Source organism: Canis lupus, chromosome 36, assembly GCF_003254725.2.
Source record: "Canis lupus dingo isolate Sandy chromosome 36, ASM325472v2, whole genome shotgun sequence".
NCBI lineage: Eukaryota > Metazoa > Chordata > Mammalia > Carnivora > Canidae > Canis > Canis lupus.
Window position 1 is genome coordinate 29,543,064 of NC_064278.1, and position 25,518 is coordinate 29,568,581.

A 25,518-nucleotide genomic window follows, 5' to 3' on the forward strand; every position below is an offset into this window, starting at 1 on the left:
ACATCTATCAGTTCAAAATATTTTCACCAAGACTAAAATTTTCTCCCTTCCTGGGAAACCCATTGAGTTCTCTTTGTTTAATGTAAAGCAGTGACTCTATAAAAAGCTGATGTCATGGACGAGAAAATGGAAAATATGAAATTACAATTAAAGAGGTAGTAATGTAAGTTTTAGAGCTTACCTTATATCATTATATACTTTATATATATACCTTATATATTACCTTATATCATCTCTTTTTCACTTTTGACACAAGAGAGAACAATATCGGTTGCCTGTTACCATTTACTACCTAAGAAGTGTTCGTCCTTCCTTGTACACTAGAAAAGATGAGCGATGATGATGGTTCTGCTAACACTTTGTCAGCTGCTTCGTCTCTGAACTGGAATGAATCTTGGAATGTCTTAGAGATCCTGGATGCTAATGAAAGCTTTCATTTATTTTGATAAAAAATAAACTAAGAAATCTTTTTCTTTCATGGGTTAGCATCTGTATTTCAATCATTCTCCTTGTTGCTGCTTTTGTCAGTAGTAGTAGTAATAGTAGTAGTAGACGCAATAGTAGTAATAATAATAATAATAATAATAATAATAAACAGTGAAATGATCCAGGCCTTATCCTTTAGAAACCTAAGTGCCTTTTTACTTGGGATTCTCAAATTTGAAATGCCCCCAGCCAAATTTGGTGGACTTATTTAAATTTACCAAGCCTGTTTGCTGATACTCCCACACAGGTAGCAATGTAGCTCAAGCTTGGCCAGCTGCCCCCCATCCTGAGAGTATTGTTGAGAACACACATTTCCTTTTACCCAACAAACATTAATGCTGGTCCACCATACTTTTTGTCATTCTGGTTCCCTCTATGCTCCAAAATTACCTTTTCTTTAATGGGTAAGCTAAGCCTTAGAATACAACGGTTGTCTAAGCAAAGAACGTGTGTATATGGAGTGGAGTGATGTCAGAATTCTGAGCTGCACATCAATTTCTAGAACATGGTGTGTCGAGAATACCACGGGTTGCTAAATGTATAATCTAAACCGTGAACACAAATATAACTCAGGGGCTAATGTTAATCAAAAATGCGCAGCCACAAGGGGGAGAGGCTATAAAACAAGAGAGTCTATCACCACACCATCTTTGTAATTCTTCTGCCTGAGAAGAAAGAGACATGGTCAAGAGAAAATTAAAGATTCCAGAGGCAACTGTGCTAATTTGGAGCAAGACTAACTGAATGATAAATGCAACACCAACCTTCATAATTTAAATCAATTGTAGGCGGGACGATGCCTTTACTATATTCATCGATGCATGTTAACATCTACGCGGTTGGACTTGGAAAATTCCTATCTTGGACAAGTTTCTGGGAAGTGACCTGAGGAAGAATCAAAGAAATAGAACTTTTTTTTTTTTATTGTTACAATGAACCGTCCATCACATGCTTGCCCCACTTAGAGACACCGAGTGTTAAGGAATGTACCTTTGAAGATATCAAAACTAGACACATCTCCTCGGGTATGGTTTCTCGAAGACAGCATCCTGACTACCTGCAAGTTCCTTTCCTTGAGGTAAAAATGTGTTCCTCTTTGATGAGGTTGACGTTTTCTATTGATTCATATCATTATCGTTGTGAGACGGGGCCAACTGATTAAGGTATAAATCTTCATACAGTGGATTCACTATGCTCCAAAAGCAAGAAGTCATCTGAGCGTTTCTTTATAACGTGTAGGGATTTCACATTCTTCTGAACTATTATTTGCCTACATCTATATGATCTTTTAAAAACAATTCTAGGCTTTGCTTTTAAGAGCTGCCCTCCCTTCCTTCCAAGCAGTGCTTTTGCGGTCATTTATACAGCGTGGTCCTTGGACCTGTGGCATCAGCTTTCCTGGAAGCTCACTCCAACTGCACATCCTCAGGTCCCCCCAGAGGGGCTGACTCAGGAGCTCCTGGGATGGGTGGTAGTAATCAGTGTCTTAACAAGCTCCCCAGAGAACTCTGACGCACACTCAGCTCCCAGAACCACCGCTCTCTTCTCAACCACAGCTTGTGTCTTGTGTGCGTCACCCCTTTGGCAGGATGGTGAAGCTGATGGATCTTTTGCCAGAATATTTTTAAATATCCAAAATAAAATACATAGATTACTAAGGAAACAGGTTATATTGACATTCCATGATCTGAATATTAAAAAACAAATTTGTGATACAGTAATACGTGTGCTTATCTATTAACACATTTAACAAGGTTCATGGGTGAGTCTAATAACTATCATAGTATCAAAATATTGGTGATCAAAAAGTTGTTTCCAGATACCTGCAACCATCATGGTGTGGTATGACTATACCTATGATTTATACTGGTGACAAAGTCACAGATATTGGTAATGCTATTGTGGTTTATCCCTGTATTCATAATTGAAGGAGAGATTGGATTTCAGCCAGCAGTTGATGAGAATATAAGTTTTCTGTGCATCTGCATTCATGGATCCCCTGCATCCTATCCACAATCCCTTCAGAGAGAAGAAGCATTGCAAAATGGGTGGTTTGCAGCCCATCTAAAAAAAAAATGCTTATCTTGTCATATGATAAATATAATACATTGTAAAACAACATAGGAGGCAGGATGTGAATCAAATGTGTTCTGAAAGCCATAAATGTTTTGCCCCCCCCCCCCCCCCCCAGGGCACCTCGTGGTCTAACACCTGTGACAGCGAAAGCATAGCTGATCTAATAGTTTACTGGAAATTACCAACTGTGTTACATATTTTCCTGCTTATTCATACAAAACCTTTGTATTCATTATCATTTTACATTTTTTTCCACATGCTTTTTGTAGATCTTTACCTGTCACCTTATGTATTGTTGACAATTCCTTAGGACCTCCTAGGAACCTCTTAGGAACAGAGTATTTTCGAGTCTTCCCTTGCCCCACAAGCCCCATTTGAGGAAATGGACATTCAAAGAGCATATAAACAAGTCAAGGTCATGGAATCATGGAGCACAAATTGGGGCCTTGACTTCCACTCAGTTCCCCTTTTCTGATTCTGCATTCTGGCCTTGCTGGCATGGCTGCAGGGGGCGGGGAGCCAACAGGACCTGGCCTGGCCACCATGTGAGATACCCAAGCGGTGCTATCAGTTGAATAAAAAGAACAAAAAAGAGATTCTTTCTATTCCAGATACTGATGACAGACTGCTCAAGCAGGAAATAATCAAAGTATAAAAGGATAAATCTACTTCCATCATGGGACAGAAGAGACAATAGACTGTCAGGAAAGGAACATGCCCCTCTTTTGCAGGTGGGACATTGTTCAAGGACTTTTTGCCAACTCCCTTTTTCAGAAGCCATTATTTTGAAGTCTTGTCTTTGCCTTTCAGCCCATTTTACTTGACAAATTCTTCCCCAACACCCTAATTATTAAAGGGCATTAAAAGGTCTTCTGAAGGGCTTTCTTATAACATATTTTCTTCCATGTTGTTTCTTGTTGGTTTGAATAGTTTGATACTGTTTCTGGGATCAAAGACTGACCATGATTTCTGGTCTTAACTTTATCATTTGGAAACAGACTGACTTTAACATAAGTTTTCAAAAGCTCAGTTTTATTAATTATCTGAGGATTACATTCGCTCTACTGATTCAACTATAGTTTTTAATAAGAGAAGGAAAAAAGAATGAATATTTATTGAGTGCCTACCATGTGCCAAGCTCTTGCAATATAGAAGAAGCTGTGTAATACAGGGAAGGGGGTAACACATCCACTTGGGCAGGTGGAGGAAAGGAAGAGGAGGGGGAGGAAGAAAATAAATATCTGCAGATGTTATAGCTGTTCAGGAAGCCAGAGGCTTGCAGTGAGAAGGCACAGAAGAGAAAGGACAGTATAGGAGCATGAGCTTTTGGTGATGCTCACCATGAGCATCTCGGTGACGTTGAAGTGTCTGCAAAAAATTTGCAGCAGCAGGAACCAACCAAAGTATTTTAGTTATGCAGAATGCTGCGTTTTCTCCTTCGGTGTTTGCTATGGGTATAGAAGGGTCTGTAGGCAACTACAGATGGAAAACTTAAGAAAGATGGAAAACAGAGCAGATCTGTCTCATAAGGAACAGAACTGACTGCATTTTTAAAAGAGAATGAGGAAGGAAACTAGTGTTTTCTGTTTCTATTTATTACCCGTAATCTCTACATTTGAAGAGTTGAATAAAAGCAGAGAGGAGAAAAAGTGACAGAGCTTCTGTGCAAAAGGGAGCATGAGGATCCCTTCGGGGAGGGGCTTCTTCGTGGGAACCAGTAGTACCTCCAAAGAAAGAACAACTGCCCCACAACTATGATGCTTAATTCAGGGTTTGGGAAAGCAGTCGATATTTATTATGTTAGTGCCAGGAAACAATTAAAATGATCGTTAGAACAACAGTGAGAAGCTGGTTTCCAAAATGTATCAGTGGAAGAAGCTTTATGACTTCCAAAGGAATCCTATTGCAATTCCACTTAGCAAGTCGGAGATAAAGATTGTTAGTTACTTTCAGGAGTGGCCCATGCTTGGCAGGACCATGAGTTGATCAATAGGCTTATTATCAACTGGTACAACTAACTGCTGTTGTTGTTTTTTTAAAGATTTTATTTATTTATTCATGAGAGACCCAGAGAGAGAGAGAGAGGCAGAGATAGAGACAGAGGGAGAAGCAGGCTTCCTGCAGGGAGCCGGATGTGGGACTCAATCCCAGGTCTCCAGGATCACGCCCCAGGCTGAAGGCGGTGCTAAACTGCGGAGCCACCCGGGCTGCCCAACTAGCTATTTTTTTATGGCTATTGCCAAGAATTATTGAATTGTGACTGACTGAAAATAGCAGGTAAATGTAGAGTTTAGTACACATAATAAAAGCACGAAATAGATCTCTTGGAAAAATGGAGAAAGTCTTAACCATGTAAAAAGTACTTTTCAATTGGGGTCAGCGAAAGCTTAGGGTAGAACTCAATTAGGGAACATCTAACTCATTATCCAAACCAAGAAATGTTTATCTAGGAAAATTGCTCAGGCTCCTTCCTTAATATCTGTGGAGCCAGAGGCAGAGTACAAATTGAAGCCCTTATATTTGACATATTTCAAGTATTTAAAGGAAGCCAGAAGAACATTAAGTAGTTTTGTTCTTTCTATATTTACAACAAGATATGACAAACACTCAAGAAGATTAGTTTCAAATTTAGATTTCTCAGAATTCTTAGAATTTTGTGCAGGGATGTGCTGGTATTGGGTGAACTGGCCCCTGGCCTCAGAAAGCCCTTCCGTCCATCCTCAGCTCCACTTGTGCTCATGCAGATCTAAGTGCACCCCTCAGCCTGCACATCTGAATCTATCCACTTCTCAACATAAATAGCGATGCTACGGCTACTCCTTGAGACCAGGGGTGGGCATAGAAGAGCCGAGGTCCATCATCAGACAGGGACATCCAGCCCAAAGACTTGTATAGTTCCTGAGTATAAGGCATGAGCATAAGCCATTTGGACTGGAAGCTCTGGGGTCCCAAGGTGCCCAGGACGTGATTGGGGGGGGAAGATTAAGCTCTAGGTGGACATGTTTTCTTGGCTCAGATAACTTCCAATCACATGGAAAGAGGTCAATCTAGAATAAGGCCAGAGGTGGGGTTTCTAAAGCACCAGGACAAGAGCACAGCCCCTTTCTCATGGATCCGAGGCCAATGCTGCAAATGCTAAACTGAAATGACACCAGGACAACATGCAACAACCCTAGATTCTTGAGAAAACTGGAATGTATTGTTAGCTTAAATTTATGGAGCACATACTAAAGGATGAACTGCAGTCTAGAAAACTCCTGCATACCTAGATCTGTATCAAACAGGTGTTTTCTAAAAAGAGCTCTTTGTAGATTATTGGAGGTGAAGAGTATCCTTATGCAAACTTTGTGTGAGTAACACTAAATATACGAAACAGATAGAGCTGGGCAAGGTTTCTGAACACAAAACCAAAAGGGGAAGAATGATTCTGGCTGCATTTGTTACACGAGCATGAAAAAAATAAAAGGTTAAAGTGACCTAAATGAACTTTAAGGAGAGATAATTTCGAAGTTTGGGAGGAAACTGGATGTCCCATGAAGAAAGAAGATCAAGAAGACAGCCATCAACAACCGTCTGGACATAGACTTAGGCTTAAGATAACTTTTACAGAACTCTTATTTCAGAAAAGGAAACAGTATCAGATTTATAGGAGGACTGTAAATTTTAGTTTTGTTATTGCTTTATTAGGTGATGAACAATACATCGGGAACTTCTGAGAGGAAACAATGGGGTGTTACGAATCGAATGTTTGTGTTTCCCCCAAAATTAACATTGAAGCTCTAACCCCCAATATGACTCTATTTGAAGACGGGGCCTCTACAGAAGTAATTAAGATTCAACTGAGGTCATAAAGGTGGGGCCTTGATCCAATATGATTAGGATCCCTATAAGAAGAGATAGCAAATTGTTCACTCATTATCTCTCCACACGCACCAAGAAGTCACGTGAATGCACAGTGAGATGGTGGCCAAGCCTAGAAAAGTGGTTTCAGAATGGAACTTTGGTCTTGGTACCTTGCTGGCACCATGATCTTGGACTTTCCAGCCTCCAGAACTGTGAGAAATAAATTTCTCTTGATTAAACCACTCAGTCTATGGTAGTTTTGTTATGGAGCCTGAGCAGACTACAACATGGAGTAAATAGAGACTGAGGATTAGATATATAAATATGTTTACAGGAAATGTTGGACCATAATGGGATAGAATATGACATATAGCCTGAACTAAGATAAAATGGTCAAGGGAGGGGCTCCTGGGTGGCTTGCAACTCTTGACAAAACTTTGTTGATCTCAGATTCATGAGTTCAAGCGCCACATTAGGCCTGGAGCCTACTTAAAAAAAAATAAATAAAATTAAAATTTAAAAAGAAGTCAAAGGAAAGTTAAAAATAGATTTTGAAGGGCAAAGTGAAAAAGCAAAAATATTTTATGAAACCTCTTAAAATAAAATTACATCATAAAAATATTTGAGTTTTCAGGAAGCCAGAGAAATGCCTTCTTACTGGGGTCGAAAGAAACGAATGCGGATGGAATTTAGAAACAACAGGCTATCCAGCCAACTTTGTTATAAATGTAGGCTGAATGGTGTTCCTTGGGGTTTAGGTGCCCCTACATTGTCCCTGAGTGCGGTTTGCATCCCTGAATCTATTAAATCAGTGAAATTATATGCATAATCTTCTCTGCTTATACTAGTAACTCGAAACAGACAATTGGCTTGCCCACTCCTTTCCCAGGCGAAAATTAATGAGGAGGATGGCTGTTTTTCTACAGACTCCTATACTTACCAGATGATCATTTCAACGCATTTTCCCTTTTAAAGCCACAATGGCAACCATACCAGTCATGTGACTTGCTAATAAGCCCATTTCTTACACCTGGTATTCCAGGGATGGCATGTTTTTGATGAAGAAAAGATGAGAAAGGAAAAGAATTACTGATTTTCTGGTGACAATGTCATCTCGCTCCCTATCCGGATTATCATTTTTGGCTCTGTCTCCAGCAAAATATTTAAGAGCGTAGTCTACACACTTCTCCCCATTCTCTCTGACCTTTCTTCATGTGCTAGTAAAACTGTTTTTAACTGTTAGGCTACAAAATATGGCAAGGCATATCTCCTATCTACCCCTGCCCCTTGTTTAGAGCTTTCATAACTATTTATGAAGTAAATAGAGAATCATCACGTCTGTTTTCAAAATAATTATCTACCATTATTTTTATTTGGGTCATATGTACTTTACAATTTATCGAGGGGCAGATTGACATCTTTATGGAGATCTTCCTTTTCAAGAACATTGGGTGTCTTTCCATGATCTGATTGATTGTTGTGATTGTTCATAGTGTTGAAACATATTTCACTCATTTCTTATTTAATTTGTTCCTATATATTTTACCTTTTCTTGATGCTGCTACAAATTTGCTCCTTTTTACCCCAGTGCACCTTCTACCTGGTGGTTTTATCTACATATGGGCATATGGGAAATACTGACCTGTGTACATTTACTGTGTGGGTTGCTACATTTCTGAATCCCCCCACTGCTTAGACGAGCATTTCAGGTGCATCCATGTCTATCATTTCTTTATGTATTTATTATACTTATTGCATGTGCCTCATATTGTTCTCTCATTGAATGGGCAAGATATAGGTTAGAGTCATTAAAGTGTCCTTTCTAGTGCTCTCTTGTATGTCCTTGAGGGTTATCTTTACCTTTCATTATTTTGAACTATTTTACAGATACATTAGTTGTAGAAAACTGATCATGAGATACATTATTCTTGATCATAGAAATAAACATTAGTTATTCAGTAGACTGCAACTGATTATTGCCCTAAGAAGGGAGCATTTCTTTATAAATTCATTTCAGCATTTCGTATATTCTATATGTGTGATATTTTGAATTCTTCCATGAATAGTTGTGACATCTTATCCCCTCGTTAATGAACTAAACAAAATCCTTGACGTGGTTTCATCTTATGTTTGTGAGTCATGATTATGTTCTCTTTTAAAAATTGTCTTTAAATAGTTTCTTTCCTTCTTTTTCTTTCTGCTATTCAATACAAAACTACACAATGGAATATATTGGAGAGAGGAGAGAAATCCCTGTACATTTTCCTATTTCTGGGCATCCTTTCCCTTCTTTCATCCAAGGAAGGAATTTGAATATATTGCAGTTTGTGTGGAGTATTGTAGCTTGAAACACTAATTCATAATATTTTTTCATATCCATAATTTTTAAAAAAACAGTTTAAGAGGTGTTTTTCTGGTTTACTGGAGATTTTAAAGAGAGTAAAAGAGATATAGTCATTGATTTTAAGTAGCATTCCACTGACCACTGTAAAGAATTAGGTTTGTAAATTATTCGGGTTTCGGTATACATAAGTGAAAATCAAGTTTAACTCATACCTTTAATATTTTCATATGATCAGAAAATAGAGATAAACATTAAGTCGGCATAACATGATTTATTTTAATTGATCAGAATATCTTGTTTATGACTTACAGATAAAAGAAATGGTGGTTTCTATTAGCAGATTAAAACCCAAAGAAATTAAAATAAGTTCACATTTTAAAAAATTATTAAGCAGTAATTACAGCACTATGCCTACCACTAATTCTATGTACACTGGATTACACTTGAGCAAACACCAAGTTCCAGAATGGATATTTTACAAATAAGTGCACTGGAAAATAACTTTAGAAAATTAAAAAAAGGACAGATTAGAATTTTTTTTAATTAAAATGTGACTTTCACAAGTACTTACAGAAAAATAGATCTATATTTTGAAAGTTAGAAATTCCCCTAATTAGTCTTTAGATACCAAAAAAGTTTCCTCTTAAAAAGTATTGATTTTATCTTTTCTTCGTAAGACATAAAGGAGATCTTAATTAGCACTTCTGCTTTAGAGAAGTCTTATATTTAAAAATATTACTCGTAAAAAAATATGGGTATAAAACTAACACTGAGTAATTATTGGATGCTTTCACCTGAAGACTGCAATAGATAATTCTCGGTCAGAAAGGAAATCTGATCTGAACTTAATATGATAAAATCACAATAAAAAAATACTGGAAAATTACAGTATTTAGAAATAGAATGCCCATGGAGAATTTGAAATTTTCTACTGTAACTTATGGTTGAGACTTGACAGTTTGTCTGGAAGAATGTGGAAATATGTGCACCTTATCAAGCGAAGGATTTGAATCTGTGTCTTTGAATAATAAGCTACAAAATGAGTTTATTTAAAGGAATTTTTGTATAATTTGGACAGTAGTAAGTAGAGAACAGCCTGCATTCCTTCTTAAGACAGTTTGCTATAAAATCCATAAATCTGACACTGACAGCAAAATCTTTGCATGTACACAGATAAATTATAAAACTATCGACATTAGTTAATTCTCACTAATTTAGATAATTTTCCTGGACAATTTCAAAGGACTTCTGAACTCACGCTCTATTGACAGCTTAAGAAAGAAACTATGATTACCAAGTCATTAGTTTAATCCATTTTAAGCAAATTAACACACATACACAAACATAAAGTGATTTCTAATCAAATTGACTTTTACTAATTAAAGGGATTTTTGTTTTTCAGAAATTTGAGTGGAAAATAACATTAGGGAAACTGAATCCTATTTAAATGTCACTTTAATTCATTAGCAAGGCTTGCTTTCATCTTAATTAGTCCTTAAATGTTCTGATAACAATTCTTCTTCACTGATATATTCAAGTCTTTCACTGATTTTTAGTATTGTGTAGTATGGTAGCTCTAGTAAAGTATTGGGGAATATATATATATTTTTTCTAGGTCTTTTTTTTAAAAAAATAATCTGGAATATTTCCAAAGCCATATATATTTATACAGTAAGAGAAAAGTAATATTTTAATGGTATAAAAACCATAAGAGTGGCAGATTGGCATTTATTACTTAGGAATCCTTTAAAGCTTCTAGATTAGAATGCAAGTTCATCGTCAAAATAAAAGGAGAAATATGTCAAGCATATCTATTATTAAGTTATGAAAGAGTCACCTAAGCTAATGTAATAAAACAATGGCCTTGAGTTTTTTTTTAATAAATATTTTATATCTTATCATAGATATTTCCATTTTCTTGGTTCTCAAACAAACTTCTGATGCTGGCATCTGGTTGTCTTTAAAATATTTACCAAATATAGAATTCCAGACTCTATTTTATTATAAAATCAGCCCAGACACAGTATCAGATATTAACAAGCATACATTGTTACATTATGCATTTGTTCTTTTAAAAACTTACCTAGATTGTATGTATTTGATTTGAGACTATAAAATAGAACAACAGAGTATTTACAAGCTTATTTTCACAACAATTTTTTTTTTTTACAAATTTCCAAGAAAGTAAGAAATCCTTCACTGATTTCCTTCATGTAAAATAATTGCTAGGTTGTCTACACAGTAGAAATGGAAGGGGCAACACTTCTATTTACAGGTACAGGGAAACTGACTCCCTTCCACTTGTGTAGTAAGATAGGAAAGTAGCTGAGAAGGTGTTTGTAACATCAACTAACACGTCTCCATAACGATACCAAAGTAGGATTGCACGTCCTACATCCTATTCATCTAATCTAAAAAAAACAGATATGAACTGGATATAACTGTGAAATATCAGCCAATGAGTAGCCAATAGCAGTTCCGCTCAATCACTTTTCTTGGAGACAAAAGGGTAAGTCAACAGAAATGGTTACTTCTTTATCAAGTCCATTGGAAAGTGTCACTAGAAAAAGGGCTAGAATACTTGCTGTGCTAAAAAAAAAAAACTGCACCAATGAATATGGGAGAAAGATTTTAAAAACGCACAAATGAAAAGTTAATTTTTCCTCTGAGTCCGTAGGCCTTAGCTAGCTCTCTAGTCAACAAGAGTAGAATCGCGCCCACGGTGTGTATGAACTTTTAGTCTTATTTGTCTGTGAATTCATGCAGTGTTGTACTAGAGCTGACACATACCAGCCTGTATGAGTTGACTGTGCTCGTATTTTCCCAATTTCACATTAGGTAAAGTCAAATTGGTAGCCTGAAATCAGCCATGGTGGGAATATACCATAGAAACTGGAAAATATTACAGATCAGGATTTTTTTTTTCCCCCAAAGAGCTAGATGTTCAACATTTGACAACACACTACTGAATCGATGTGCGGGTTTTCTTTGTGGCATTCAAGAAATTCATTTAATGTTGAAGTCTTCTGGTTGTAAAGTCATGGATCCAAGTCCTTTAATTAGGAGTGGCACAAAATAGTTAAGCAGTAGTCCCTCAATTATCAATCATATAGCTTTTCTGGCTTTAACACAACATTTTCAATATCATGGATGCTTTTTCCATTTAAGTGTTCGCTAGGACAGTCATGACTATAACCTGTACCATCACTGATTGTTGACACTGTGTAAGATGCGCTACGAAGAGCATCTGAATGGGAAAAGCTGTTTCCAAATTGGATTTTATATTGATTCCAATTTCTTTTCAGAATTGCTTGAACCTGTCAATCAAAAAGAAACAAACGACAAGAGCAATCCATTATCTGAAATAAAGATGCTGTATTTAAAAGTACAATAAAATAACTTAGGTAAAACTTAAAAAAAATAAAACCTCAAAGCATTGATGTTAATTAGTGAATAATATTGCTTTATTTTCTTAATTAAAAAAATTAAATTGGGAACATTAGGAAATTTATATTTAGGAAATTCACTGCATTACTCTTATTTTTAGATGCCATTAATATATATTTTTAAGATTTTATTGTTTTATTCATGAGAGAGACAGAGAGAGGGAGAGAGAGGCAGAGACACAGGCAGAGGGAGAAGCAGGCTCCATGCAGGGAGCCCGACACGGGACTTGATTCCGGGACCCCAGAATCACGCCCTGGGCCAAAGGAGGTGCTCAACCGCTGAGCCACCCAGGCTGCCCCCATTAATATTTTCAATGCTTTATCTTTGAAGCTTTAATAATGCATATGAATGTATTATTGTCAAGTAAGTAGTTAATCTAGACCCCCATTTGCAAGCTTGCATGTGTAACAGTTTTATATCAGTATCTTAATAATAGAATAAGAATATAATTGAGTATAAAAGAAGAGACAAAAGATATAAAAAGAAGTTAGGGATACAGGGAATATAAATCATCATCATCATTAACAGCAGCAACTACTTTTTATTGAGTGATTTTCATGTGCCAAGTATTGTGCTACCTTTTGAAAGAATGATCAGGGATTTTGTCCTCCTGAAGCTTATTACCCAAAAGGAAGAAAGTGTGAACAGGCAATTACAAATGGGATAAGCCTGTGAAAACGTGCAGGAATGTCACCGCTCCACTTTTTTGTGTTTGGATTCCCCTCTGACGGGATGACTCTGATACTTAATGACTCCCTTCTCTAGGAGTAGAGATCGGCTGGTAGGCCATATACAGAGACACTAAATATGTCTCATGTTCAAAACTGAGAAAAGAAAAACATGATTTTCTTCATATTGCGTCAGGGAGTAGAAATGAGCATATTCAAATGTATCTCCAACATGGTAACCTGGATATTTCCGGGTGTCTGATGACCGGGCAGACCAGCGTGGGCCTATCTGCTCCTACGTTGTGAGCGTACCGGCCACGTCCCTGTGACCTAAGCTAGGTCTGTCCAAACCATGTCAAGCTTTGAATGGTCTTCCCCAAGCTCTTTACTGCTCTCTGACACTTGGATTGCTTCCTCAGAAGGAATCTGAGTATCACTAGGAACAATTTTCCAGTAATCCATGTACCAGAAATGTAGTCATACAATAACTGTTTAACTTTCTCCTAATTACATAGAATTCCTCAACTTTCCATTCACTGTATTCATGTGTAAAGATTAATATTAAGCTTTTAGAACTGGTTTATTTCATTCTTCATTTTTTTTTGGTCTAATAGATCAAGAGAACTTCTCCAAATTATGAACGATCTATTACTAATAGTCATTCCTAGAAGATCTTTTAATGAGAGAACTCTATGGGATACTTCAAAGTCCTTTTAGAGTCTCTTGTACTCTGTCACTTAAAATGAACACAAAGTTTTTACTGTCTCACTCTGTCTCTGCATGGAGAAAAGTGAAAGACACATATACAAAGTCAATAGGTTTCTTTAATTAGAATTCAGAATGAGTTATTAGAATTTCAGGTACTGCATTAGAAATGCAGTAAGTGTTTTAAAAGTTGTATTTTTATGAAATTCAGAAATTCAGGACTTTCAAGCTTATTTGTCTATATTAACTGCATCTGAAGGGAATAGCTTAATTCTTGTGAATTTTCTTTGAAATAAAAGCATTTATAGGACAACAAATATATTTGTTTTGAAAAAAAATTAAATACTACTGCTTCCTTCATGGTTTAGTATTGCCTTTCTTAATTCTCTAAATAGCATGTTAATTAAAGTAATTTAAAATAATATCTGCATATGTAATATCTTCAAAAGCATAAGTAAGTGACAAATGGAATGTCTTTAGAGGATGCTTTTTAAAACAATACTAAAAGATTTATAACAAAAATGACTTTTGGCCAATTATCTAGATATTTCTTATGGGAATTATTTTTGTCTTGATTTTCTGCTAAATTCACTTCACTTTGTTACTAAATGATGGACTAAATATATTTACTATATAGTTTCTGCTTGAAAGGAAGTGGAAGGTAACTTTACACAAAAGATTCTACATAAATGTAGGGAAGCAGCTGACAAGAAGAAATATCTTAGCTGTGAATGTAATACTTATGTTCTTAAAAATGAAAGCTTAAATTCAACTCCAGCAGTCAAAATGACCTTTGGAATATCTGTTTGCTCTTAAACTATCTGCTTTGATTACAATCATCACCCTATTTCTTCCTTATGACTAAATCGTCAGAAAACCCATGGAAGTTCAATTTCCTGAACTGTGTGGACTTATTTACTGAAGTTAAAAATGAACCTAATTAAAGACCCACGGGGCTTGTAGGCATCTGTTTATATTATTCTCTATAAGGATTCATATTTTTCATCTGCTTCCTCTAATACAATGTCCTACCTGTTTGACAGAACATTAAAGTGGCCACTTACGATACACTTTTAGTGAGAAAACTGTAATGGGGAAAGATAACAAGGGAAATTGCCATTGGAAGGGAAGATAGCCTGATGTTATTAAAGATATGAAAACATTTTTCATTGTTTTACACAGGAGTATTATACAAATAGTGAGGCCAGCTGTTTTTAGAATGTGACATTACAACTTTATATGCCCTTTAGCACTTGATAAGGAATCAACTCTATACTCCTTAACCTAAATTAATTAAATAATAGTTCATAGAGCTCCATATAAAAATGCTATCTAGTTCTCATCATAGAATATTGGCTTGCTTATTCTCAATAAATCTTTTTTGTTCACTTTACGAAAGCATCCCTCTCAGGTGTAGCTAGATTTACCCGCGAGGTTAGGGAGGGCCCTTCTCATGACTAGGTCTCTCGTTCATGCTAAGGGTCCACAGTTTGGGCTGAGTGGGCTAGAGATGTGATGAATGTGGCCTGAGCATTTGGCCCACCACAGTTATTTAAATAGTGATAAATGCAAATAAGAAGATTTGGGCTAAAAAAAGAAAATAAACAAAATGTGAGAGTCAAAAAAAAAAAAAAAAAGAGTAGAGACTAAGCTAAAGGGAAGCTGTTTGACCTCTGTGGAAAGCAAGCAGGAAACGTAAGCCTGAGCAAATGATTTTAAGAAGTACATGACATAGTTGGAACTGCACAAAATGAATTTGGCAGCTGGTACCTTCATGTTATGAGAGTGGGAAAGACTAAGAGGCAAAGAGACAAGAAAGGAGGGATGATAGTATTTCTTAAGATGAGAAATGAGTCATCCACAAATAGGGACTGTATCTTGAGAGGAGAAGAAAGGGGGACACATATTGGAGATGTTACGAGGAACCAAAGGACTTGGCAACAACTGGGCTCAAACACTTTGTATTATTGTAATTTTTTTACTGCCAAAATTTTCTCAATCTTAGAGCATGGCAGAAGATCAAGGTCTGTTGTGTTCTGCTTCCACGGGGGATGTGCAGCAAGAGGGTTTGGCATCAGATATTCCCCGGGCAACTCTTCCAAATGAAAAGTCCAACTTGAGATAGATTCCAATACAAATATCACTCCCATTTGTACGTGTATTTTTGAAAATGAATGATTTGATGGACCTAATAAGGACTCTGTACTGTCTTGGTCATCGATGGGGGGTGCACGGTGCTAAGACCTTTGGGTTTCTAGCTCACACTAATCGTTGTGGGACTTGTGTAAGGAACGTGCTTTTATTTCCCTTGAATAAAAGTGGACTCTGAGACTCCAGGAGGTTCAGAACATTGCCCCCCAAGTATGACAGCTAGGAACAAGGTGGCGTCTCTGGGGTCTGAATGCATTGCCGGGTCTATGCCTTTATTCTGCACTGCTTCCCGCCATAAAACATTTTACTGGGGGTGATGATTTCTACATTTAGAAATCACCCTTTATAAAAATGAAATCTGTGCCTGTAGGAACAGAGGTGTTATAGTTCACATTGTATGCATGTTCTTTGGCAAGGAGGCCATTTCTCTCACACCTACATGTAATTATAAAACCCCATATAGGCAACCAATAAGACTGTCTATTCATCGAGTAGACGATCATTGATTTATAGAGGTCCATAATAAATGCTATTTAAATTTTAGTATCAAAACAAATGATTTCTCTGTTCTTCCTCATTGGATTATCCATTTGTACTTCTCGTCGGCTCAGAAAAAGTCACTCTCGTTCACCGTATAGCGGAAGAATCATGGAAACACCACTTAAACATATGAAAGATAGCCTACTACGTTTGAAAGTTCTATGCTCCATTGTAAATAAATAAATAAATGAAATTTAAAAATTTAAAAATCAATAAAAGCAAACGTGAAACTTCATTATACGCTAAGGGAAAGAAGTAAACTACCATTGCAAAAGGAAGCAATATTTTATAGTTTTTTATGATGTGTACATGATTTCCAATGTCGATGTATTTTTTAGGAATAGTTCACATAAAGTTACACCTACTGGTTCATACGTTTCCCGCCTGAAGCTTTGTGATAAGCTTCACAGTTACCAGGTATTCAAGTCTCACTCGGGTGCTGTCTAGATTTCTAAACTTTGTTGAAATTACCAAAATCCTCCAACAGGTTAAAATTTGTCAAATGGATTAAAAAACAGATGAAGGGCTTAAATCAGTATTGCCCAAACCACTGAGCTCTAACGCTGTTCATATGCATAAGAAACACAGTCCCAGTTCCTAAAACACCTGAAACTTTCTAATCAGGCAAGCCATGGATAAAAATCTTGAAATATCCAGGAGCACATCACCGTGTTACAAATGACAGCACTCTGTTCTCCTAAGTTTTCTAACTTACTGCATGTCCTCCCTGTATAACTGAGAGTTTAATTTTTTAAAAATCGTTTTGTAACCACCATAAAACTGTTTTCCAAGAAGACCACATGAGCGAGACAAAACAAAAAACAGACAAAGGGAGAACATGAAAATGAACCAATTCTCTTTTCTATTAGAGTGTATGTTTTATGGGGTCAAGGATTGCCTAGCACTACACCTAGGACAAAGGACAGACTTAATAGGATTAATGCAAGAGGTAGGACAGAGGCTGCATGAACCAAAGTCATTGATGGAGTGTTTTAAAGTGAGCCCGGATTTGCCCTACTCTTGAACTCCAGGATGACCCAAGCTTTTGGGAAGAAGAATTGCATTCTACGTTTTTATCCTGATCAAAAAGGAACTTGACATTGTTGTTCCTAGAGAACGCATGATTTTCTTTCTTTAAAGAAAAAGATCTATTACAAATAGAAAAGGATAAAAGGAATAAAAAACAAGCGCCATACCTCTCCATTAAAGAAACAGAAAATTGTAGAAACCAAAAGACCCTGTAAAAGAAAAATAGAATTCTCTGATTCCAAGCGGAAAAGACACATTATTTGTAACCCACATGCTACGTACATAGTCAAAACCAAACCCAAGCTATGTGCAATTTAACACCAAATTTCACAAGCTGCCTTCCTGATTCCAGGACACCGTACCTGGTAGTGCATGAGGATGTGCATGATGTAGTCATAGATCTCCTCGGCCATCCTTCCTTCAGGTCGCCACGGAATCAGCACGAACTCAATGCCGAGCAATGGCACCAGAATAAGCGTCGCTCTCACAGCTTTCATGTAGAGATTGGATTCCGCTTGGTGAGTGACTTTCAACTTGGTGATGAGAACACGTACGATATTTAATAGAAAAAAGAGATTCACCTAAAAAAAAAATAAAATGGCATACTGAAAATTATTTAATATTTAATATTAAGGCTTATCGAAGGATCTTTGATTTTTATGTCTTAGATTATTTTCATTGTACAAGAATACGTTCTATTACAGAGAATATACGCCTTATATATTAATTTATATTTCTAGAATTGTTATTTGTTAACAAGCATGTCAGTTTTAATGGAGTTAGGTTTCAGAAAAATAAAATCATGGTGGAATCATCGTGGAACAGATTAAGGAATATCTGAGTGTTTTTCTCAGTTCTTTTTCTTATGCAATTTTTTTTTAATTTTGCTATGGCCCCCAAATTAAATCTTTTGAACATTTTCAAAAAGCTCAAATAAAGAATTGTTTATAACAAATACTAATTTTTCAAGTGTCTCCTCTGTATCACTGTCCGAACTAGTACTTTCCAAATACATATTATACCGTAATAACCATTTTTATCTTTTGGTTTCTCCTTCCCGTCTTTCTCTTTTGAACCCTCACAACTCCCCGAGACAGCACTTTATCATTCTAAGGAGGCTGATGGTACACTTACACCAGCTGATGTTCAACCCAGATCATCCTAGAGTTAAGGCAGCTTTGGCATCCCAAGGGGCCTTCTGTTAATTACTTTCCGTAATTACATACTTGCTGCGTGTTCACAATTTTCCCCAAGAGAAATCATTCTCCTTGAAAGGGAGATGTAAAACTTCAAAAATAGGGAGCCTGGGTGGCTCGGTCAGTTAGGCGTCTGCCTTCGGCTCAGGTCATGATCCCCGGGGTCCTGGGGTCAAGCCCCACCCGGGCTCCCTGCTCAGTCTGCTTCTCCCTCTGCTCCTCCCCCCACCCCTGCTTGTGTGCACGTGCTCTCTCGCTCTCTCATTAATAAATAAAATCGTTTTAAAAATAAAGCTTCAAAAACATAGTGTGGTTACTAAGTTAGGAAACAGAGTTCTGCTTTAATCTCTCTCCCTCTCTCACATTGGATATGAGCTAGCTTATCTTTATCCAAATCAATACCTTTTGTGCTTTTTTGTGCTTCTCTATTTTTCCTGTCCCATATTTTACACTTTCCATAAGATTATGGCTCTTAACTGCAGAGGAGCCCGACGGGGGCTATATTATGCGATATTTTCTTTCCTTTTTCTTCACCCTCACTTCTAACATGTGTGCTTTAATCCTCTAAAACTTTTAAAACTACATGCTGATGAGTGATCTATATCTGCCCGCCTTCATAAATTGGAATAACAACGATGGTGTCTCATTTCACATAGACAACAATGAACAAGTAACATACCTTTGCTGATTTAAGGCATATGGTATGAAAAGAGCCGGGCTTAAAAATACTCCACTACTATTCTTAGAGAATCTAACGGAACATATGCTCCAGAGATCTACGGCTCACTGCGATCCTGACGGAAACACATCTATGAAAAGTAACATGGTGATAGACACAGGAATGTCTCTGCTACAGACAAAAGCAGAATAAGCCATTTCAACAGGTGTGAGAAGGAAATATGACAAATCAACACAGCAGCTGTTATTCCGTCCATCTTATTATAAACCCTTCCTAAGCGCCCATTGCTGTTTTAAAGTTTTGACTAAGTGGAAATTATTACCAGCCCCTAGAAGAAAATACAATAACGCCCTTTTTTCTGCTTATAAATTCAGAATATAAAATATTTTATGATCTCTATGTGCAAAAATCAAAAAATTATAAAATCAGAAATGTTGCAGTTTAGATGGCTGTGATATGGAAACTTCCAAATGCAAAGGCCTTCCCCAAAATGGCAAATCTGACTTAAAAATGTGAACCCAGGAACCGGAAAGTCATCCTACTTTAATGTCTGCAAATATTACCATTTATTTTGAATAAGGATGGAATAGATGTTTTAAATTTCAGATGAGCTATATCTGAAATCTCATTTATCTGAGAGCAGAACTAGTGAAGGTGGAGAAAAGAAACTCGTGTTTACTCCAGTACTCATAAGGACCCCGTAGACGGAGGCACCACAGGATGTTTGCATGTGACGATACCGCCCTGGGGTCCCTGGAAGGAGGCGGTGCACATCAGCACAGGGATGCAGGAGGACTAGAAGCCATCCCCGGACCGGGACAGCCCACTTAACTACACGCTGAACTGACTCAAAAATCTCTCCCTGAACACAAATTAAATGTGTCTTCTGTCGACTTCCCTTTGGCCAGATCCCAACAGTGCTGTGGCCACTCGAATACCACCCTGCTCAAGGGGAAACGGGACAGGGGAAGTCTGAGGGGAAAGACACTGATTGAGGCCGAAATATTTTCTGTGTCAAAGTTGTACCGAAGCATGTGACCATGTAGACGGCGGCCAAGGCCCCTCCCAAGGCCCTGGAATCAACCAGAACCAGCGAGGAGCCCTAGGACTTAAACTAAGACACAACCATTTATCCTGTTAGAAAAATAGGCTCCTGCCCTGTGTTCAAGCCAAGAAAATGGAAAAAGTCTCATGCAAACACTGTGGTTTTTCACTTCGCTTCTTGCGGAGCCGCTTGATGGGCTCTGTTTCTACGTGACCCTTGACCCTTGACTGCACCACTGACTCCCGCCTCCCGAGCTGACGTGCAGGGGCTTTTCCAAGGACCGTGTCCACACGGTTAAGCAATCACATTCTTCACTTGCTCAGTGCTTTGACTTACTTCCTGACCCTCTCGGACGTAGGCATTTGAATTACTTACCCCCCTGCAGAATCAGAGCTCTCGGACTAAAATTTTGCCTTATATTTGTTCTGCAAGCTCCTGTGTGTCCCGAACAATGCATCTAAGTGCTTTGAACACGCCTTGGAGCAGAATCACGGTATTGTGTGGGAATTACAAGAAACTTTTAAAAAGCGTTTTTTTGGGAGAGTTTATTGTATTCTATGCACCGGGCTGACAAGATGCATCTCATTTAGTCCTTAAGAAACCTTACAAGGTATCTGTTCTTTTTATTCCCTAATCGCGGGAGGGAGCACAACGGCACTGAGAGATTAAACACCAGAAAACACACACACACACCAAAAAATAAAAATAAATAAAAATAAAAATAAAAATAAAAATATAAAAATAAAAATAATAAAATTGAAATTAAAAAAATAATAATTAAAATTAAAAATAAAGCAGAACTGGCTCCGATATAGACAGCCTGATGTGGGTGAGCTAGATTTATCGCCGACTCTCTAGGACGACGAGGCCTGGGTATCGTAAGGTGCAGCTTAAGTGCAGTATGTCACCGTGTCCCCAGGGTGTGCAGGGCAGAAAGGAAGGAAACGCCTCTGCCTGTGAGATTCTCACTAGAGTCTACATTAAGGTATTTTAAACTTCCCATAGTGATACGATGAATCCCACGCGTTAATTTTCCAGCTGCCTCTTGCGTAGCCGGGCGCAGCTCAGAAGTTCGACACTTGCCACGTGCTTCCCACGTGCCAGGCTAAGCCCTTTATCTGTACTAAGTCATTGAACTCCTTGTTAAAAGGACTAGAGGTCCCTATTGTTATTTATCCTTCATTTTACCAATAAGGCACTTGAAACAGTGATTAATCCCATTGTCTCAGGTCATACAGCAAGTAGAAGGTGGAAGGAGCGTTCAAGGCCAGGCTTTCAGCCTCCAGGAGTTTCCCTTCTAGTTGGGACAAGCCTTTGAGGATGGCTTCACCAGGATTCTTTTTTTTTTTTTTTAAGATTTATTTATTTATTTATGATAGAGACAGAGAGACAGAGAGACAGAGAGGGGCAGAGACACAGGAGGAGGGAGAAGCAGGCTCCATGCCGGGAACCGATGTGGGTTCCAATCCCGGGTCTCCAGGATCAGGCCCTGGGCTGAAGGCGGCGCTAAACCGCTGAGCCACCCAGGGATCCCCTTCACCAGGATTCTAACACCACTGTACACTACACTGCATCTAGCAAATATAGCAAAACAATAGAAGAATCTCTGTGTAAAAAAAAAAAAAAAAAAAAAGCATTTGAAAACAAGGATTAGGAAGCTCTGAATGTTGACTGAGAAACATGCCACCTTTATCTTTTTATATATGATGGAATGTCAGCTGTAATCATAATCTCAGACATTAATTGCATTCTGGTCTCTAATGCTCTATGGGAAAAAAAAAAGCATATTGATGTGAATTTATTTCCCCATTGAAATAATGTAATGAAAACACTGAATGTGACTGTTTCCCTGTGACCACACTTGAAAACATCCAATTGGTGTGTTAGTATTAAGTGATGATCATTATAATAATAAAACAACAGGGACACCCGGGTGGCTCAGTGGTTGAGCGTCTGCCTTCGGCCCAGGGCGTGACCCCGGGGTCCTGGGATCAAGTCCCGCATCGGGGTCCCTGCATGGAGCCTGCTTCTCCCTGTGCCTGTGTCTCTGCCTCTCTCATGAATAAATAAATAAAAACTTAATAATAATAAAACAACAGCTTAACCAACACTCTCTTTTCCAAATTAGACTCTTTTCCTTATTGTAAACTCCCTCTCGTTACCATCGCAGGTGTAGAGGGTTTCCCCACTTGCCCTTCCCTGTCGTTAGCTCAACGCTCTGCTCTGCTCTGCGCCCAGGAAAGCCCGAGCCTCCCTCTCTAAGGGCGGCCTCCCTGCCCAGGCTGCTTGCTCTCTGACATTTACAGCATTTGGCCAAGTAATCAGGGCCGAGAAGAGAGAAGTTAGAGTATTTCTTCCTCCTTCGTCTTCCCTGCCAGACTGTGGTTTGGGGCAGTGGCTGTGTTCCTCTACTCGGGGCCACCGCTCCTTTGGACCAGCCCTCCCAGCACCAGCCCAAGCCCAGTAACACTCTCGTCCCCTCGTAGGTCTAGAACCATTAACGACTTCCCGCTACAGGGCCCTGGTGCGGGGCCATTCCTTTCCAGTTAGCTCCTTTGCCCTTCCTGCCAACTCCTCAGCTACAACACTTTTGTTAAACCGTCTTCAATTAAACACTGTGAACATGTCATTTATGTCCACCAGGATCCCGAAAGATCCCATAGGTCAGATGATTCGGGGAATAAAGTTGAAATATGAACCATGATGGAAAAAGGGAAAATTTTAGTTACCTACCAGTAAAGCAGCACAAATCGGACCATGGATAATGTAGAGGAGATGAGTATCAGAACTGATCCAGCAGCTTGGGGAGAAGAAACAGGAAAATCATGTCAAAGATTTTCATTTTATTTAGTTCCAACAGAAATCGGAAAGAGAGATGATCTTACTTGTCATTGTAATACAAGCTTCTTGCAACCGCGTGTATACAGGCGGGGATCAGTGGAAATCCTGTAAATAGCAGACAAAAAGAAGATAAACAGGCAACCTTCTCTACAGATGGAATTCCTAAAATGTGTCATAAAATATGAAACTCAGGGGTCTCTAGGAGCAAAAATAACTGGTCATTATATGAGTAAATATCATCTGTACGGTCAAGCAGTAAATATGGCAAAGTATGAGGTGTTGATATATTCAGGTTTGTGTGTCCGTGTGTGTGTTTTCTTCTAACAGAAGTCGTTCCGAATCAGTGGACTTCAGAGCCAAAGGCCATAAATGCGCTGCCTAAGCCCCAAGGCTTAGGATTTATATGTATTTTCTGTGATAAGGAATTAGCCAATATTTCAGAGACGGTCAGAGGTGGGAAGCTGAGACTGACCAAGTGAAGGAGGAGAGAGGGTCTATGTATTAGAGGTTTTGCATGTTTTTAGCTTCCTGCTTCAGATCTTTCCAACATGAAGAAACGTTTTATAAAGGTGACCTACACTAAATATTCCACGTACCCTGGCGATAGCGTGTGTGTGTGCCCGTGCCTCCGTATATCCGTAGCTATTGTCTTACTGGGTAGACAGGCAGATTGATGTACATAACTATAATTTCAGTTATGTCCTGGAAACTAGTCTAATTGAGTTCATTTTCAGCATTTTATATTTTGCACTATTCTAGTTGTTTTTTTAAAAATACACTAAAGCACGAACCAAGAACAGACTCTTAATTACAGAGAACAAACTGAGGGTCACCAGCGGGGAGGGGGTTTGGGGGGTGAAATAGGTGATGGGGGTTAAGGAGGGCACTCGTGATGAGCACGGGGTGATGGATGGAAGTGCTGAAGCTCTCTATTGCACAGCTGAAACTAATATAATACTGTGTGCTAGCTAACGGGAATTAAAATAAAAACTGAAAAAAAAAACGCAGAAAAAAAATATGCTAGAAGTGTATCGTTAATTGCTGCGTGAATAATACCACAGCAGGAGACTGTGTGGAAAAAATAGATCTTTTGTATGGCTTTGTTCAACCACTGATCTCTCTATTCTTGAGATAAAACGTTATTTAAAAAAAAAAAAAAAACTTTTTTAGACTGGAATTTCAAAGCTGGCTAAGCCCAGTGCATAGGGATTTTTGCACATAGAGAAAAGGAAATTCTAACAAGATGAAGACCGAATCCCTGATTCATGCTTCTAATTCTATTGTGTTAGCCACTGCATGTTTAGCCAAGATACACACTGGAATATTAAATAGAAAAAAAAAAAAAAAAAGCCCAACATTGTGTTATTGACCTGTGACTCCTGGAAACAATGAGTCAGTGGTTCTCAGTGTATATATGTTTCAATTTACAGCAATAAGCAAAGGTTAATCACCTGATGTTGTTTAAGGATGATTAAGAGCAAGTATATTTTGATTACCAGGGAGCTCTCCATCCTCCAAGAGCTTTCTGAAAACGTGAGTCCGCGGACACGCGCGCTGGCACTTACCCCAGCCGAGAAAATAATACCACATCAGGTGTTGCTTCTCCGCAAACACCGCCACCACAATGAGAGTGTGGAGGTAAATGCCTTCACAGAGCATCCAGAAGTAGTTACAGCCCATCAGGTAAAGATGAATAAACTGAGACACTTTACAACTGACCTGTGACGAAAAAGAAAAGAAAAAAAAAAAAAAAAGCAAGTCACCAATAGTTAGTGTGTGAATTCACATGTAGCGCAACGGCCTGGTGTAGCTTTGTTATACAGAAACATGGAATTTTCTCTCCTCTCCACAAAGTCTTATACACTCATGACTCAGATTTGGAAAAGGCAAGTCTTCATCTTCATCCAGTCTTTAACCAGTGACCCTGAAGATTTATAATGATATATGCCCCTCCCCCACCCCCCACCCACCCCGGGAAATGTGTGAACTCCAAATTTATTACAGGGATGAACGTGTATTTTCCAAATACGCTTTTCCAGGAGGAGTGCCCAATAATCAAAAGTCCCACATTTGACTGCTACCAATGCAATTATTACTTAGCAAATAATAATCTAATGAGCCCATATTTTATCTTATTCAAATATGAGGTTTGAAGATTTCATGTAAGTGCAAAGAAGAAAAAGTTAGGGTTCCTTCCCCTTTTCCTGAGATCTCCACTTTCTCTTCTCTAAAGGAGATCAGAAGAGGAAGGTTCAAGCACGGAGTAAACATGAGTCAGAGATATGTTTTGCTCCCTTAGAAAGGAGAATAAATTTAAACCTCTCCCAGAAATATATAGCCAATTACTCCCATCAGCTTCCAATTTCCAGTCTGGTCAATAAATATTTGGTGGCAGTTATCATTATTTTTCTAAGTAAACTTTTTTTCCATTAAAGAGAAAACCAGAAGTGAGATACACTAGAGAATAC

General features: G+C 38.1%; 1 protein-coding gene across 3 annotated transcripts in view; it reads right to left on the reverse strand.

Annotated features, from left to right (window-relative positions):
* Positions 1-9,005: 9,005 nt before the first annotated feature.
* The window catches only part of CALCRL (calcitonin receptor like receptor), a 99,980-nt gene continuing 83,467 nt past the window's right edge, over positions 9,006-25,518 (reverse strand). For all 3 annotated transcript variants that reach the window (XM_025460440.3, XM_025460437.3, XM_035697391.2), the window contains 6 exons: positions 24,616-24,769; positions 23,095-23,155; positions 22,943-23,009; positions 17,652-17,870; positions 17,457-17,498; positions 9,006-12,066 (listed from right to left, as the gene is read on the reverse strand). In XM_025460440.3, coding sequence (XP_025316225.1) covers positions 11,851-12,066; positions 17,457-17,498; positions 17,652-17,870; positions 22,943-23,009; positions 23,095-23,155; positions 24,616-24,769 — 759 coding nt within the window. In that variant the 3' untranslated portion in view covers positions 9,006-11,850. The remainder of the gene's footprint in view (positions 12,067-17,456; positions 17,499-17,651; positions 17,871-22,942; positions 23,010-23,094; positions 23,156-24,615; positions 24,770-25,518) is intronic.